Source organism: Protopterus annectens, chromosome 10.part0 (assembly GCF_019279795.1).
Source record: "Protopterus annectens isolate FY-2018-M chromosome 10.part0, PAN1.0, whole genome shotgun sequence".
In the NCBI taxonomy this organism is placed as follows: domain Eukaryota; kingdom Metazoa; phylum Chordata; order Ceratodontiformes; family Protopteridae; genus Protopterus; species Protopterus annectens.
Window position 1 is genome coordinate 1,702,215,540 of NC_056744.1, and position 18,365 is coordinate 1,702,233,904.

General features: G+C 40.0%; 1 protein-coding gene across 2 annotated transcripts in view; it reads right to left on the reverse strand.

Moving 5' to 3' along the window:
* Window positions 1-16,749, reverse strand: part of LOC122813927 (zinc finger protein 883-like) — a 469,091-nt gene extending 452,342 nt beyond the window's left edge. Inside the window, exons 1-2 of one of the 2 annotated variants that reach the window (XM_044086471.1) lie at window positions 16,583-16,749; window positions 6,666-6,791 (exon numbers count right to left, since the gene is read on the reverse strand). In XM_044086471.1, coding sequence (XP_043942406.1) covers window positions 6,666-6,791; window positions 16,583-16,736 — 280 coding nt within the window. In that variant the 5' untranslated portion in view covers window positions 16,737-16,749. The remainder of the gene's footprint in view (window positions 1-6,665; window positions 6,792-16,582) is intronic. The other variant, XM_044086472.1, reaches the window with a different exon arrangement.
* Between the last annotated feature and the right edge of the window lie 1,616 nt (window positions 16,750-18,365).

Here is an 18,365-nt window from a genome sequence, read left to right on the forward strand (position 1 = left end):
TATCTTAAAATCATCTGTCTTATCTCTCTGCATTTTTTGCTCATTTTTGTCTTATCTGACCAGTAACCTGAGACATGCAGTTTGTAAGGCATTCTGTATAATTGTCCTTAAAATGTGTGAGGATATTAAATGGCAATAATATATAGTTGTCAAGAAACAAAGGAGAGGTTGGATGTTACCCAAAAGAAACTGTGAAATGTGTGCTGCTTACTTGCATTTAAAACCTTGGTATAATTAATTCTAAAATTTGTAAGTCTAACCTGGCTGACACACCCACTGGAGATAACTATTGTTGTGTTTTCCTTCACCCTACCAGTAATCATTCATAGTTGCAATGCATTAGCGACAAACAATGAAGAAGTGCCTGCATTATGGAATTAAGAATTCTAATTAGTTCACACCTCATTTGAATCTTCACCATCCTCACAGCCCTGAATACGTGCTATAAAAAAGGGAAACATGTAGCTAAGGAACCTGAAGGTGAGAAAACTTGTTTATGTGGATAACACATAAGACATTTCTTTGGGGTTTATCTGCACAGAACACAAGTGATATTGATAAGGTATGCATGCCTTTTTCAGTATATAGTGGTATACTGAAATGTCACCAAGAAAAACCTGCATGTATATATATATATATATATATATATATATATATATATATACATATATATATATATATATATATATATATATATATATATAATTTATTTATATATATATATATATATATATATATATATATATATATATATATATAAATTTATTTATATATATATATATATATATATATATATATATATATATATATATATATATGGTTTCACTTCATAAACATGGATTGCTGAAATATCGAATTTTAGAAATTCGTGTCCATGAAGTCAAAACTTCAAAATAACGAAAGTTCATAAGCGCAAATAGGACTATGTCGAATTCGCAGTTATGCATGTGCATAATGTTGCAGAAGTGTTCGGCTGGGATGGTGTCTACAGTTTAAGGTGAATGAGTGTGCATAAGTGTTTTTCTATCTTGTTTGAGTGGGTTAGGGTAAGGAGGTGGAGGTATGATTGTGTGTGTTGGTTGTGTGTGATTATTTTTTTCTTCACTGTTTGTGCAATCTCTGAGTTAGTATATATAAGTATGGGGGTGTGGGGGTGCAGGGGGGCTTGGCCTCTGCATTTCTGTAGTGTAAGTGTGTGTCTGTGAGGTGTTTTGTTGTATTTAATTGTTTTGTGGTGTGAGTGTTATGGTTTGTGTGTTGTGTGCTGTATTGTGTATGTTCGATATTTTGGTGTTGTGATTGTCAAGTGTTGGTGTTGTGATGGGTTTGCGTTTATACTGTTGAAATGCTGAAATTCGATATTTCAGCATTTCAGTAATATGAAGTGAAACCATATTATATATATATATATATATATATATATATATATATATATATATATATATTTATATATATTATATATATATGCTTTATCAAACGCTACTTTTCTCTGTATGCATTTCTTATGCATTTCTTAGAAATGTACAGGTGGCATAGCATGTGTGTCAGGGAATTTTACTTTCTGAGATGCATAGTCTTATTAACTTTCATCACAAGTGCTAATGTTACAACTATTTTTCTCTTTACACTTTTTTATTGTTATTTCCATTAAATTTAAATGTCCAACATTGTCAATAATAAAGGGCTGTTAGCCTTCTAGAATGTCCCAAGCACCCCTCTAGGGAGTGCTGGCTGCAGGTAGGCATGACTGGAAATTGCATAAAAATGGAATGTTCAGTGATAAATGTGTACACATGTTTCAGGGACAGTTTATTTGATAGCACTTATAGTAGCTCACTGATGGTTTGTTAGCAAAATGGGTCATTTGCCTGTTTGGGGGATAGGGGAGCCAAGCTGCATTTCTGTGTTGGCACAAACAAAATTTGCTATTGATTTTCTCCTTGTTTTGGATCTAATCTTTTTGTGTGTGATTATAATATGGTACAACTATACAATTCCCCTTTTTATATATATTTGAATATTTTGACTGTTTTATGTTTCTCCAATGGGTAACAGTAAAATACTACCTTTTATGTGTTATATCTAAGCAGGACTTTTATTTATGTGATACTTAGTATTATCTTTTTGTGTTTTATCTCACCTAGGGGTATGGCACCCAGGCATCACAATTCTCACAACCACTCATCCTTCAGAGACCCTGAGAATCAAGTAATTGTGGAAGCATTTAGGTGACATGGTGCCTTTCTGCTTGAGAGGGAATGTGGGTGTATGTCTGGCAGAATTCAGATTTGTCAGCAGACAGTGGCTGATGTGAATGTAGCATGTAACTAAAGCAGGACATATGATCAACCTGCACCCATAGGACCACTGAAATGATTTCATTGGCCCAGTGCAGATACCAAATGAAGAATTCCTGTCCACTGGAAAGTGCACAACAGCATGTCAATGATGTTGGGGCTGCAGTTTCAGGGAGGACAAGTATATCCCAGGAGGAGCTTTCAGGTAGGGTTATCTATCTCAATTGTTAAATTCTTCTTGTACAGCAAAGTATTGATTTAAGTTCTGCTAAACATTAAATTGATTAAGGGGGAATAGTTGTACAGTTAACACATTCTGGTTGATTACACATGGGCTTTGGGATGACGTGTCATGCAAGTTCTTGTTAATGGTATCATTAATGGACATAATAAAGGGCAAAAAGTTTTAACCCTCTCTATTACTGTTCATTGTAATGATGATGTCTTTACCTTTTGCTTAACTTCTTCCAGGACCATCTACCATAGGGAGCCTACAATCATCTACAAATGTTAAGCCAAACATTATTATGTCACTACTGATGAGCAGTTCAAAGAAATATTTAGTTTGTGATGGGGGTGTCAGGACTGTTGTGTGTATTGCTGTGCTGTCTGTAATAGTGGCACACCTGTTAGCATATATTGGACTATAGTACTGTAAGTATTACTTTTTTTCTTGTGTTTGTTGCTTACTATCACAGATGATCATGGCAGTGGAAGCGTGGGACTCCTACCTCTTGATGTCAAGTATCAGCAGACTCTGGTGATGGTGGCATCCAAACATAGACACAGTCAGTGTGTGACACTGAAATTTACATTCAGCCATCCAATGTAATTCCATCAGACACAACTGGTAGGCCTGCACCAACCCATTCCAGTGTGTTCTCAGGTATTGGACAAGTGGAGGGTGAGACACTTGATAAAGGGTAGTGTGGTAACTGCAGCTTCAGTGCATGCTCAATCAGGCCAAAGCTAAAGTGTGGAGAGGTGCCATGAAGGAGGGTTATTAGGGGTGCACGGATGAGGGCAGCTGTCCATTCACCACCTGATCCCAGTGTTACTTGATTATGTTTAGAGAAGTCATGAAGATGCAGGTACATTCCAATAGGTCCTCCAGAGGAATGCTTACAGTTGTAGATATGGCACAGGATAACATGCATGACTGTCTCCACCATGTTGCCAACTCAATGGATCATATCAATGACTTGGAATGTGCGGTGTCTGTGATGTAACATCTACTGGAAGGGGGTGGTATCCATGTGGGTGTAGGTCAGCCGCATCATCTGATGTTAACTGATGTGACCATGCCCAGTCAAGCTGCCATAGTGGCACTACTTCCACTGTTCCATTAGTGGATAAGGTGTCCACACCCAGACATGGCAGTCCATGGGATCCTGGTCCTGGGTGTCCTCATGAGGGAAACCCATCCAGCAGACAACAGTCACATTTAGGTAGCAGCAGTGCATCTGAGCACGGTAGTGGACATGCCAGTTCCCGTGGTCAGGTACAACAATGATGAACTGCCACAACTACTTGTCCAACATACCAAGATGTAGAGCTAGCACAAAGTTTGGCTGTGTTCATGTAGACACTTGCACACCAATTTCATCTAGAGGGCCCATACAGACACACACACACACACAATAGTTACATAGTTCAGCCATGAAGCTTAAAGCTCATTCTGTCTCATTGGCTATTTCTTACTTTATCCAAATGTCTGCCTGTTTCTATTTCTTACTCAAATGTACTCACTTACCTTTTGTGTCAGCCTAGGCTTCCTGCCCACCCCAAACACAACACCCTGTGCAAGTGATGATAACTGTGCCATAGCCTTGTCTTCTATCTTTTGGATTCAGGGGTACACAAAATTAGTTTCTGATGCTCTTGGTGCATAGCTGACTTAGTGCTTAGTATACCTGTGTTGATGATGTTGTTTTGGTAATTGTACTTCTGACACATTTTGGTCTTAGAACGTTAAAAAGTTGATAGAATCAAAATAGTTTTTTGTATCAGTATTTTTAAGAATCTTCAGAGGGCTGTGAAGTCTGAAACTGGAATTTGTCTCATTAATTTCTAACTTATCTCTAAAGATTTTCCAGTACAAAAGTATGAGGCCAAACTGAGGACATTTGATGACCATTAGTACTTTTGAGAGGTATGAATGTGTGAATCTTTGATGCCTGAGGCCTACTACTTTATACAGGACACATGTATTCACAAAAGTCTCTACTGTCACATGTTAAAGTCATTGCTGTACAAATCACCCACATTTTACTTGTATGTACATTACCAAGTAACTACATGCAGGGATATGCCATTCATTTGTATTATTACACAACTCTGTTATAACACTCCAGGTTCATCACTAAATTTGTAAATCCAGCAGTTGCTACAGTTTTCGTTCAGGGCTGAGTCTGTCTGATGCTAGGAAGTACACAGTCATTACACGGATAGGTAAAGGTTGTGAGCATTGCCTGGCATCAATGTTACTATATGTATGTGTGTAGGATGAAGGTTTTAGCCCTTAGGTGGTGAATGAGTGTGCTACTCATTGCCTCTTAGCCAATGCAAGGGCATATTAAGCACAACTATGTTTACAACTGCTGGTTCCCCCTCTGAATCCTCACCTGCATGTGGCTCTGGTGACCTTGTCACTGGTGGTGGGGTATGTGCACCTTCCTTTTATTGATCCTACTGAAAAGGTTTTCTCAAGATGATGTTGAGACACATGGCATAGATGGTGAAGATTTCAGCACATGTACATGGACTGTACTGCAGGGCTCCTCCAGATGTACCTAGCCAGCAGAGCCACGTCTTCAGCATCCCAAACACATACTCTTATGATATTGCTGGTTTGAGCATGTGCCTCATTATGGCATTCTTCAGCAGGTGTGTGTGCAGTTCTGATGGGCATCATCAGCCATGGTTCCAATGCATAACCTACATCCCCCAGTAAATGACCCTGTGGGATATCACCTCTTGTGAACATCTGATACAGTTGGGAAGTGTGCAAGATGTGAGTTTTGGTAACTACCTAGGTTGCCAGCACATACATTCAAGATGATATCATTAGCATTACACACAAATTGCCAGTTAATGGAGTGGAAACCATTTCTATACAGACCCTTCTCTATTCCCCAGGTGATACCTTGATTTCTTTGTGTGTACAATCTATGGTACATAGAACTTCACTGTACTGTGCTACAGGATAGAACTCTTGCATAATTATGGCCCTGCCCTCAGGAGTATGGGAGTAAATATATGTGATCACTCAAATGCTTTGAGCACAGCATTTAGGAACTGATGGAGAATCCTGGATGCAGATGCCTGTGACACCCCAAGTATGTTCCCTGTTAGTCTCGGAAAGGTTCCTGTAGCTAAAATTCTAAGTGTTACACATATTTTTTGGAAATACCAGTGGAGACAAAAGTAAGTGTTTAATCGACCAACCAAGGAACTGCAGTTAATAAACGTTAATACAAATGAACTCCACAGGACGAACCACTCAGGCAAACATGGTGTAGACCCTTCTTTATTACACACAATGATTTAGTGCTTTCATCCACTGGAGTGTGGACTTCATCAGAATACATTGTGTGTTCTAAACACAATTTAAATACTGTTCATTTTGGCGCCAAATGAACACACTTTAAAACCGTTACTCCATTTAAAGTGACCATGCACAAAAATCACATAAATCAAAATAAATAATACACAGACATAATAAAAACAGGTGGATTATGGAACAGAATTGATACATTATTATAAAAAATATAAAAAAATATTATTTTATAACATATTCAAATGAACTTCATAAAATGTATACTTAAAAAATTGTTATAAAAAATCATTCATGTAAATGTGTGTTGTAAAACTTCCCCTCAGTACATAAAATCCTATTTTACAGACACAAACATAGGTAGCATTGAGGGTACAGCAGTATTCACTTGATTTTATGTACTGAGGGGAAGTTTTACAACAGTCAGTCAAATGAAATTTAGGTCAAATGGATGTCGGTCAAATGAGCTTTAGGTAAAGTGAAGTACATTTACATAAATATATATATATATATATATATATATATATATATATATATATATATATATATATATATATATATATATATATATATATATATTATATATTTATTTATATATATATATATATATATATATATATATATATATATATATATATATATATATATATATATATATATATAAATGTGCATTTTTCCCAGATTAACATACATTTTTAGACTTTTGCCTTCAGTCTTTTACTGTATACATATTTTCTTGCATTTTCTTCAAAGTATTTTAAAGAGAGTACAACATTTCATAAACATGCATCATTAATGAGCTGTTTACTTACTGTCAGGCTTTTCTTTAAAGTTATTATTTTGTTCTGTTCTGTTTATCCCCTCCTTGTCATTCACTGCCAATTCAGGATTATCTTCTTTAAGTAGCACTAACAATGCCTCTGGGGGGATCTTGTAACCTACACATTAAAAAAATATATAGTCCATACATTATTCTTCCAAAGAGCTCCTGTGCACAGTTTAATTTAACAAGATTAAAACATGTTCTCTCAGTCTTCCACAGTTCCAAAAGAATTACAAAGTACTACAATAATATGAAATGTTTAATTTGTTCAGGAGTAGTAGAATTTCAGTTTTGAATGTATTACTCATATCCAGTTACATTAAATACAATTTAAAGAAGTTCTTTCCTTCTAGCAGTGATTATAGTTTCACTTCAACTTATACTGCTACTAAATTTTTGCAATTTTAAAAAAAAGGTTTTATATTCAAAGGCAACTGCATCTGTGTCCTTGATAAGGAGCCTTTTTATCATAATTTGCAAACTGTATGACTAGTTGCATTCATGTGAAAAACTAGCAGATATTTAGAATATCTAAAATACATAAACATTTCTTATTATGCCTATGCTTAGAATAACATATGCCCAGTCTACTAGAATCAGCCAAGGAAAAACTCTGAAGCCCAGTCTGAACTTAGTTCTATAACTCCGTAATGTGTATCTCGGAAATCTTATCTTACTGAGCTGACATACCTTGTTATATCCCACAGATGAGTTATGCTTTGAGGTCATACAGGTATAGAAAATAGGTATACAACATTACAAATTTCTGTTGTAAACTGCAGTTCATAGGTAGGATCATAGGAAGTTACTAGGCTATTGGTTCTAAGGCCCTTATAAGCCTAGCCAAGAGTTTAGGGGTGCTGCAGCAGTAGCGTTGTCACCTCACAGCAAGAGGCTCTCCCATTTGATTCTTGGCTGGAGTGCCTTCTGTGTGGAGTCTGCATGTCCTCCCCGTGGTTGAGTGGTGTTCGAAAGACATGCGTGATCGGGCGTGCCTTCGTTGAAGGTTGTGAGTAAGTCTGGCACCTCGGCCAGAGTTCCGCTGTGGCAACCCCTAACTGGGAAAAGCCGAAAGAAAAACAACAACAATAGACAAATCAGCACCCAGTACCCCTGTCCAGCAGGGACATGGGTGGAATCCCAGGGATGTATTTTCTATTTCCCATTCAGTTATCCAGGTTGCGCTTAAAAAGGGGTAAAGTGGTACTTTGCTTGACGTGGAGCAGGAGTCTATTCCACAGATGGGGGAGTCTCTGGGACACAAATCTGTCCTGCCAACAAGTCTTATTGATGTCACAGACCAGGTTGAGGCCGCATGTATGGGTAACTCGAGTGGAGCTTGACTTGTGGATATGCAGCAGTCCCATAAAGGTGGGGTCCTAGATCACCTTGTATGGCAGACAGAGGTCACCTCTGAGGTCTGTATGAAACAGAATAGATGGATAGGGATTTTAGCCTACTTGTGTATGGCAGATTTTTGAGGCCCTGGATTCCCCAGCTGAAGAACCTCTGTGATCTCTTCAGCTGCTGCATGTGCTTTACGAGGTACATTAGTAATAGGTGACTCTATAGTCAGGCACACTGACGTCCCACTCACTAGGCTGGACAAGCAAAAGTTTACTGTTAGCTGCCTATCGGGAACCAGAATCCGCCACATAACACAAGCACTCAGGTCACTCCAGAACAAGTACAAATATGACTCTGTCATTGTTCATGTTGGTGTGAATGACCTGAGATGTCTGGACTACATGAAAAGAGACATGGAAGAGCTCTCTGATCATGTAGCCCAGCCTGGTATGACACTGACCCTGAGTAGCATCCTGCCCTCACCAAGAATGATACCTCAGTATAAAGAGAAAATGATCAATTTCAACAATTGGCTAAGCTTCTGGTGTCATTCAAAGGGCATCCAGTGTCTGTCAGCCTAGGACGACATGCTCAACAAGCCGTGTTGCTACACAAGAGATGGCTTGCATCTGTCACCCCTAGGCTTTTGAATACTGGCCAAGGCTCTTGCTGCCCCCATAGTGCCTTTTTTAGGGAAGGCTCAAAAGTCATACCCACCTCCATAAACAGCACAATTAACAAAAAATTGAGGGTTATGCTACTCAATGCCAGGAGTTTAAATCTCAAAATGCACGCGCTCGAAGCACTCCTCAGTATGGACATCGACATCTGTGCAGTAACTGAAACCTGGTTCAAGGCTCCAGAGAGCACCCCAACACTACGGGGCTACAACTTATACCACACGTTTTGGCCACAGAACATGGACAGAAATACAAGAGGAGGGGTCTATCCATATTCATCAAGGATACCTACACCTCCAGGTTAGTGGTGCAGCATGATACCTCTGAGATCATCCATGTGCAACTAACATTGGGCAAATCTGCAATGCAAATTGTGGCCTGCTACAGATCACCCCCATGACCCAGGACCAGCATTCCACCCTTCTGGGGACACTGGAAAACATGAAGGTCCTACCGAACACCCTGATATTGGGCGATTTCAATTACCCTACAATTAACTGGGAAAACTACTTGAGTACAAACTCCCAGGCCCAGCTCTTCCTGAAATTCATCAACTCAGAATGCCCTGGATCAGCTGGTAAACTCCCCTACCAGAGGTGAAAACATACTGGACCTGGTCATCACAAACATGGGCGACAGGTGTTCCACACCGGAGGTCAACCCGTCACTGGTTAGATCAGACCATAAACTAATCGCTCTGGATATCCACACCCCACCACCACCCCCAACTAAGGAAACCATAGTAAAAACTTTTCTAAAGCAAACTTTGCCTTACTTAAGACAAAGGCGGTAAGTTTCAAAGCCCTCATGCTAAAGTATAACGCTGCCTAAGATGTAGAAACCTTTACAAATGCACTTTATGAACACCTATAAGGATGAATGGATCATGCCATCCCTAGCAAAACCAAGATTCACTCCTCTAAGAGAAGAAAACCAGTCTGGTGGACCCCTGCCATAAACAGGCTATACAATAGAAGGAGGAAACTAGTTCAGAAAAAAAGCAAATCCCAAGAAGGAAAGACATCCCTGAACAGTATCAGTAAGAAACTAAGATCCCTCAAAAAAATCATCCAAGGCTAACTTCGAAAGAAAAATAGCCAAGGATTCAAAAGATGGCCACAAAGTCTTTTTTAGCTATGCTAAGAATCTAAGTGGCAACTCACAGATATGCACTGAACTAGTGTAAAATAGCACAAAATATACTGAATCTACTGGTATTGCCAACATTATGGCAGATAGATTCAGTGCAAACTTCACCCCGCTCTTACCACCAAAAGGGCCCACAACAATACTGGAAAAGTGTGGTGTCCCAGAAATCACAGATGCACAAGTGAAAATAGCCCTTTCAAAAGCCAAAAATACAACGTCAATGGGGCAAGATGGTGTCCCAGGCTGAGTCTTGCATGAACTACAGAACGAACTATCCCTCCACCTAAATGCTGTTCAACCTCAGCCTCTCCACAGGCTATGTGCCCATAGAATGGCACACAGCAACAGTTATTCCACTCCACAAAGGAGGGACCACAACTGACCCTGGTAACTGTCGCCCCATAAGCCTGACTAGCATAGATCATGCCTACTAAACCTGGTTGAATTCTTTGAGACAGTCACCATGGCCATAGACAAGGGGAAGGTTGTTCACACAGCCTAACTTGACCTCGCCAAGGCTTTCGACACCATTCCCCACTCAGGTATTACAGAAAATCTCACCAACCTGAACATAAACCCCTACGTCACGAGATGGGTTGCCAACTGGCTTACAGACAGAACTCACACAGTAAGAATAGCGGGCTCCAGGTCCGACTTTAAACCAGTCACAAGTGGTGTTCTACAAGGCTTGGTCCTGGGACTCCTACTGTTCAGCATATACTTCTCAGAAGTACAGGCAAACACAGGAGGACTATGGCTAACCAAGTTCGCCGATGACTGCAAACTGGGAGCCATAACTGACTCTCCGGCTGACACGGACATCCTCCAAAAGGGCCTTACTGAGACGGACACTTGGTGTCAAAGTTATGGCCTCAAGCTAAATGCCAAAAAATGCACAGTCATCCCATTTGTGAAAAACAAAACACCCACAAATTACCACATAGGCAGCAGCCCCCTTAATACAGAAGAGGTAATAAGAGATCTGGGGACCAGGTAGATAATAATCTCTCCTTTGAAAATCATATTGCCAAAGTAGTTAGGAAATCCTTCTATATGGCCCATCTAATTAACTAAAGGGTTCGCATCTAGAAATAAAAAGGCTATTGTACCCCTCTACTCGTCACTCATCAGACCCATCATAGAGTACAATGCCCCATTTGGGCTGTACCTCACAAGACACTTCCAACAGCTGCACAGACCACAAAAGTACCTCGCCAAGAGGATTACTGGCCTCAAACATATGTCCTATGCAGACCGACTGAAAAAACTCCGGCTGTACTCAGTGGCATATCGCTTACACAGAGGTGATCTCTGCCTGACTTACAAAGCCATGTACAACTCAGAATTGATGGACATGCTAAACCTAAAGAAATCCAAGTCACTGCAAGCCATGTGCTCTAGTGAGCTAAACCTCACTACAACAATAAGTAGAACATGCTGGAGGGATATATTCCTGTCACAGAGACTCCCCATGCTTTGGAACAAAATTCCAAACTACGTCAGGCAGAGTCCCTCACTAACACTCTTCAAGAGAAACCTTACCGAGTGGATGGGTAACAGAAAATACACCCCTGGGATCACTTCATTGGCTCTGCTTGACAGAGGATCAGATAATTAATCAATGGGGCGGCGATAGAAGACACACCCTGGCTAGGCTTATAAATGCCCTCAGGCAGATAGTCTAGTACCTACCTATGAACCTATGAACATGCCAAATGGGGCATTGTACTCAATAATGGGCCTTATAAGGGAAGAATACAGGAATGTTATGACCTCCTTGTCCCAGGATGAGATACCCTTACTTATGAGGTGGGCCATGTAGAAAGTTTTGCATACAATGGAAGCAACATGGTGGTCAAAGGTCAGGTTGCTATCAATCTGGGTGCTCAAATCCCTCACGACTGACAGTGTGCTTAGAACATTGTTATTAATGTGATAATTTGTGGGGACATCACTCTCCCTGAAGGGGATGATGATGCATTTTTTTTGCATTCAGCTTGAGGCCGTGTTTCTGGCACCAGTCATTTGTTTGGGTGAGACCCTCTTGGAGGACGTCCATGTCACTAGGGGAATTGATGACTGCACCCAGCTTGCAGGCATCTGCAAGCTTGGTTAGCCATAGCCCACTGGTTTTGGACTGCACCTCAGAAAAGTACATCCCAAATAACAGAGGCCTCAAGACCAAAACCCTGGGGTACACCACTCGATACAGGTCAACTGCTTGAGATGACTTCCCCTACTTCGACTAGGTGGGTTCTATCAGTGAGCCAGTCAGATACCCATCTGGTAACATATGGATTGATGCCTAGTACAGAGAGTTTATCTAGTATGCCCGAATGGGGAATAGTGTCGAAGGCTTTGGCCAGGTCAAAGCAGGTAGTGTGCATTGCCTTCCCCTCATTAATGGCTTTGGTGACTGTCTCAAATAATTCATCCAAATTTAACAGACACGACCTCCCCTAAATGAAGCCAAACTGTGTGGATCGAGTGTTTGGAGGTCACCAATGTCCTTGTTAATGAGGCCGATGATAATCCATTCCATGGCCTTGCAGATTAGGCTTGTTGGGCTGATGGATCTATAATTTCCTGGATTGGTAGACACTCCCCCTTTGTGGAAAGGGATGACAGTGCCTGTCCTCCACTCATCTGGGACAAAGCTGATACTCAGGCTTTGACTGACTAGGGAACCTAATGGTGCTACAAGTTCCTGCTTGAGTTCATGTAGGATGAGACTGGGATGTTATCGGGTCCCATGGAGGCTGTATTTTTTGCCTTTGAGAGAGCAGTGATGACCTGATTCCTTTATATAACTGGAGGGGGGCAGGTATTGGGAATGTCCTGATTTACTGATGGGGGGACAGATGGGTGAAATTTTCGCTGAATCTGTCAGCCAGCAAGTTTGCTATATCTACGGCATTTGTATATGTGATATCCTTGACCACCAGTTCTGAACAGATCTGGGTGCTACCTTTGAGATTACAGATGTATGTGAAGAAGGCCTTATAGTTGTCTCTAGTAAATGTGGCTAGTTTGGACTCGAAGTTTGCTTCAGAGAATTTCATTAGTGCTCCTATTTGTTTCCTTATTCAAGGACAGATTGCTTCCAATTGGGCACCTGCTCCTTCTTGGTCCAAGCCAGCAATTTTTTTATTTTCTTAAAAAAATTATTTATTGCAGATGTCCACCAGACAGGTTTACTCTTCTTTCCAGAGAATGGTTTAGTCCTGTCAGGTATTCCTGATTCTTTATATAAATGTTCATATAGTAATTTGGTAAAGTTTTGGATAATGGTGTCAGTTCCTAGTGATACCATCCCTCAGGAGGCTGTAATAAGCTTTGGAGAAGTTTTTTTGTTTGACACGAGCTAGATCGGGGTCAGGGGAGATGGTGAGTTCGAACGTGACCGCTTTATGGCCAGATCTTATAAAGGAGTATGATGCTGCAGTGGTTAGTCATGTTGGTTAATACCAAGTCCAAGATATTACCACCTCTTGTGGGTGTATCGACTAGCTGTTACAAAGGATTTGCATTGACAAAATCGAGGAATCTCTGGGCATGTGTGTTTTAGCATGAGTGTTTTTTCCAGTCTATGTTTGGGTAGCTAAAGTCACCTAGGATCAAGGTAAAGGGTTGAATCTTGATAGATTTGAAGAGGTCTAGATAGGCAGTTTGGTCATCTTGAGTCAGATTTGGGGGCTGGTAGCTAGCTATGATTTGTACAGGGGTCTTGTGAATGGTTAACTGCACCTGGGAGTGTCTCCTGTGCATCATACTGTTTGACCAACCTGGAAGTATGTATATCTTTAATATATATTGAGATTCCACCTCCTTTGGCTTTACTACCCAAAGTTTGGGGTCTGAATGCATGACAGGATGAGTAACCTGGCATGGCTGGGGTGCACTCCGCAGCTCTGAACCAGGTTTCTGTGACTGCACAGATGTCAGCATTTTCCAGGGTTCAGAATGCTTGCAATGAGGGAAGTTTCATCTCTATACTCCTAGCGTTTAGCACCATGACCTTTAATTTGGGTTTTGTTGAAATTTTTATGTCGGTAGTTTTAACCTCTTCGCTTTTTTTAAAAAAAGGCACTATGGGGGAGGCAAATGCCTTTGCCAGAAGCCTGAAGCCCAAGTGAGACAGATGCAGGCCATCTCTGGAAAAGCATTGTGGTCTGTCAGTCATATTTTCCCAGGCTGTCAGGTACTGGATCCCTCTGGAATGACACCAGAAACTAAGCCAATTGTTAAAGTCAATCATTTTCGGTTTATATTGGGGCATCATTCTGGGTTATGGTAGAATGCTGCTTAAGGCTAGGGATATACCTGTCTGGGACACATATTCAGTGAGTTCAGTCGTGTATCTCTTCATATAGCCCAGGAAGGTATGTCTCAAGTCATTCACAACATGGCCTACGACAGAGTCATAACAGTACCTGTCATTGAGAGATTTGAGTGCGTGTGTGCCATGGTGGGTTCTGGCCCCTGACAGACAACTAACCGTGACTTTCTCCTTATCCAACCTGGTAAGAGGCACATCTGTGTGCCTCATAATGGAGTCTCCTATGACTAATATGTTGGGTTTATGGTTAAGCCTTAGTGGTTGTGAGACACAGGTGTGTAAACTATACATGGTATGTGATGTGGAGGGCTTTGGAGATCGCATGCAATTTTGCCTTGGAGCTCTCCTTTGTTTGGGTATGTTTTTGTTGAGGACCTCCACATATGCAAGTGTGTGTTGTGTAGGTGGGGTGGTGTTTGGGGTGTAGTGATTGTGTTGACAACCTTCTCAGTTCCAGATACATTGGCTTGTGAGGGACAGAACATAGACTCTGGGTTTCTAATGTAATTACATCTCTCACAAATTGTGTTCCTAGGTGGTAGTAGTAGGTGGTTGTCTGTGTACATAAGGCAGTTGCTACACTGTCTCAGGATGCCCATATCAACCAGACTGGCAGAAGAAACTGTAGGAAAGTGTCCATCCATATTTTTCAGAATCTGAGAGAGGCCAGGGAGAGCTCAGGGGTAATCCTAAAGCCCAGGTGCTTAAACCAAAACTAAGAGGCTTAGAATAACACTTGCAATTTAAACAGGATATAAACAAGCAGTAACAAATGCAACAGAAAAGATGCAATCGAACACTTTAGAGAACAAGCCGCAGCAAGTATCAGAAAAAGCCAGATGAAGTAATGGAGCAGGAGGAAGAAACACAAATACAGTAAAAGAAGCTAAATAAAGTGTTTGTTTTTTTTTAGTAAAGTGGAAAGGGAGAGAAGAGGAACAATAGAAAATTCAAGGTTAAGGAACTAAGGGGTTTGACCTTCCCAAATGATCCCTGTATTAGGTAGAATGAGCTAATGAGATGGGACTGGGAGGAGTGTCCCTTATCAAACTTACAGTAGGGGTGGGCAACAGCAAAAGCCACCAACTTGAACAGCAGAACAGCAGTTGGGTGGGGGAAAAACAAAAAATTCAACCACAGATCAGTTGAGTAACAACAGATTGCATCTGAAATATCCAATTAATCATAACAGAACATGGACATGAGAGAGAGACAAAATATAAAGAGGACATCTGGTATCTCAAATAAGAATGCACACTGGGTAAGGGATTACAGTTTTACATAAAAAGAACAGATGGCCAAACCTAGCGTGATATCAAGAATAAGAATGTACAACAGTGAAAGAAAACAAACTTTAATTAAAAAAGTGTTAATTACCCATTGTAACCCACTAAAACAAAGTATGGCATTACAAATAGCAGAGAGATCCCTCATGATTATATAGGTTCAGGTATGGAAATATGTTGGTATTCCGAGGGTCATCTGAAAAATGAGGCATTACAGAGATGTCTTTATCTAAACACAATGTACAGGTTTCTGAATTGTTTGGTTTCTATTTTTTCTACTTGGTTCCAGGGTCCAGAGTTTATTCCTTTGTTTATATTACACTTGTAGCTTGTATGCTTCTCCTGTATCCTTGTAGGTTTTCTGCAGGTAAATTAGCTTCCTACCACCAACAAAAAATACTCTGGAGTCTTTTGGCAGTTGCTAGAAAAGTTATTACAAAAACAAAAAAACTGGAAACCAAACTCAGTTCCTATATTCAAAGAATGTTTAAATTTGACAGCAATACTATGTACAAGTGAAAAAGAAGTGATCAGGATAAGAACTACAAATCATACTAAGACTTTTAGTGTCTGGGATAGCCTTGAAATGTTGCTACTGATAAACCAAGACTCTTAATGAGTTGTATAAGATTACCTTTATGATTCAATGTATTCCTAACACTGTATAACAGTATGTGATGTTGAATTTTTTCCTGTGTATACATTGCAAAAATGTTATATTAATAAAATTGTTCTTAAAAAAAAACTTTCTAATTGAACTGCAGCCTATAAACTGTCCACTTGATTCACATAAATGACAGGAATGTAGAATGAGGCACCAGAATATGCTTTTCCATTTATTTTTGTATTTGGATGCATTGTGCATTAACTTCACATTTTTATATATATATTACACACACACACACACACACACACACACACACACACACACACACACACATATATATATATATATATATATATTCATGAGTAAAAAGGTCCTCAGTGACTGGTTCACTTACTCAGGTAGCAAGTAAACACATAAAAACAGCTTGGCATAGCATTTTAATAAGGTACTCATAACTCTCAGAACAAAGGCCACTCCTTAAGATGGGACAAGACCTACCTGCTGAAACTAAGGTTTCATAGTTCTCTAACATCACTTCCTTATGAAGCTCCTTGTCTTGTTTTGTTAACATCTTCATCTCCTCTGCTGAGAAAGTAACAGCAACATCCTCAAAGGATTCTGGAGCCTGTAAAAGACACACGGTGCAGTTCATCTTTTCTTTTACTGCAGTTGGTGAAAAATATGCTGTTTTCCTGTAATTCATTCAATGTAAATTGTGTTATTTTTTTCAGCATGGTAGCACTGGCATTTGTTACCAAACGTGCAGTTAAAACAGTAAAACTAAATCAGTCATTAACAAGTGCAAATTTCCTTTCCACAATTATGCAAGTCACAAAGTCTTCATTTTTGAGTTGAAAACTGTCCCTTTGCTGCTATCTCTCTCTCCCCTCTACACACATTAAGGTCAGCAGTAGGAGGGCACAGAGTTCCAGTTAAAGATCGATGTTTAGAAAAAGTCTTGGTGACCTAATTTAGGGAACAGGAAAACAGGAAGCAAAGAGGGAAGCCTTGAAAGATGGAAAGAAAAAGTGGGATCACAGCTGAGTAGGAATGAAAACGTAGGAGCAGGGATAAGATGGAGAAGGCATGGGGCTGTGAGATAGTTGTAGAAGCTACTGGAAGACAGCTGCAGAGTAATCGAAGGATGACAAACCATGAAGGATTACTTAAGAAATCTACACAAAATGGTCCAAGATGGTAGTCAAGATGTAGCAGGAACAAGATATCCACTCTGTGGTGGTGGAGAAACCGACTGGTGGAATTACTAATATGGTTATGTAACAGTAGGACAAATTCATTTAATGGCCAGTGGTGCACGGAAAATGGATGGGGTCCAAAGGACAGAGGGGGTATGAGAACAGCTGGGTTAGAATATGAATAACAGCTGAGGGAGGGATAATCCAAAACCAATCATTTGTCAGTGCCAAATGTTACTTGCATTAGTTTAGTGCAAGACTCAGCAGCATGTAGCAGTGTAAGACTAGAGGCATACAGAATGAGAATGCAGCAAGGCTCAGACAAAACTGTGGTCTAAAATGTATCCAAAGAGGAATAGCCTGCCCAGATCAAGGGTTACATTAGTCAAATTTATGTTTGCTTCTGCTAGAGCTGGTGGAATTCAGGTAGATGTAAAAGAAGACCTCCAATATTTCACACGCGCAACACTTAATACACAATAAAAAAGAAGTTAATCATTTTCGTCCTTTGTAAAGTAAACCTTGGAGCTTTTCAAACCTGTCATTTAATGAATTTTCGCACTTTTCTTATGCAGGAGTGGATTGTTGAGAGACAGCCTTACAAGACTATCTGCAATTATATAGAGCTGAGTATATTTTTCTGTATTATTCTGTATTATAGAGCTAAATTGTTGCTTAGATACATGTCTTACTATTCTGCAAATATACAGATATCAGTATATATATTTTGTGGTTTTATAATTTGCACTGTGATTCCTCATATCTAGCTCTGTTGAAACTGGCTTCCCCACCCCCCCACCCTCCCTGATCTTGGTTGTAGTTTAAATTTGGTGGCTTTTGCAGTGCCCGCCCCACTGTAGATTTGATCTAGGACACTCCCTCAGTCCCATCTCTTTACCACATTCTATCTAATAAACCCTTTCTGCACTTGCTTTAAGTCCTTTTTAATTTAATTACATTTTTTCAAACTGTGTGTGGACTAATATTGCTACATACTCAAGTGTGCCAGCTTGCACTGCATGTGAATTGTTTTTACTACTGTTTTTGCTACTTTTCTGAAAAAAAATAAATAAATAAATAAAAAT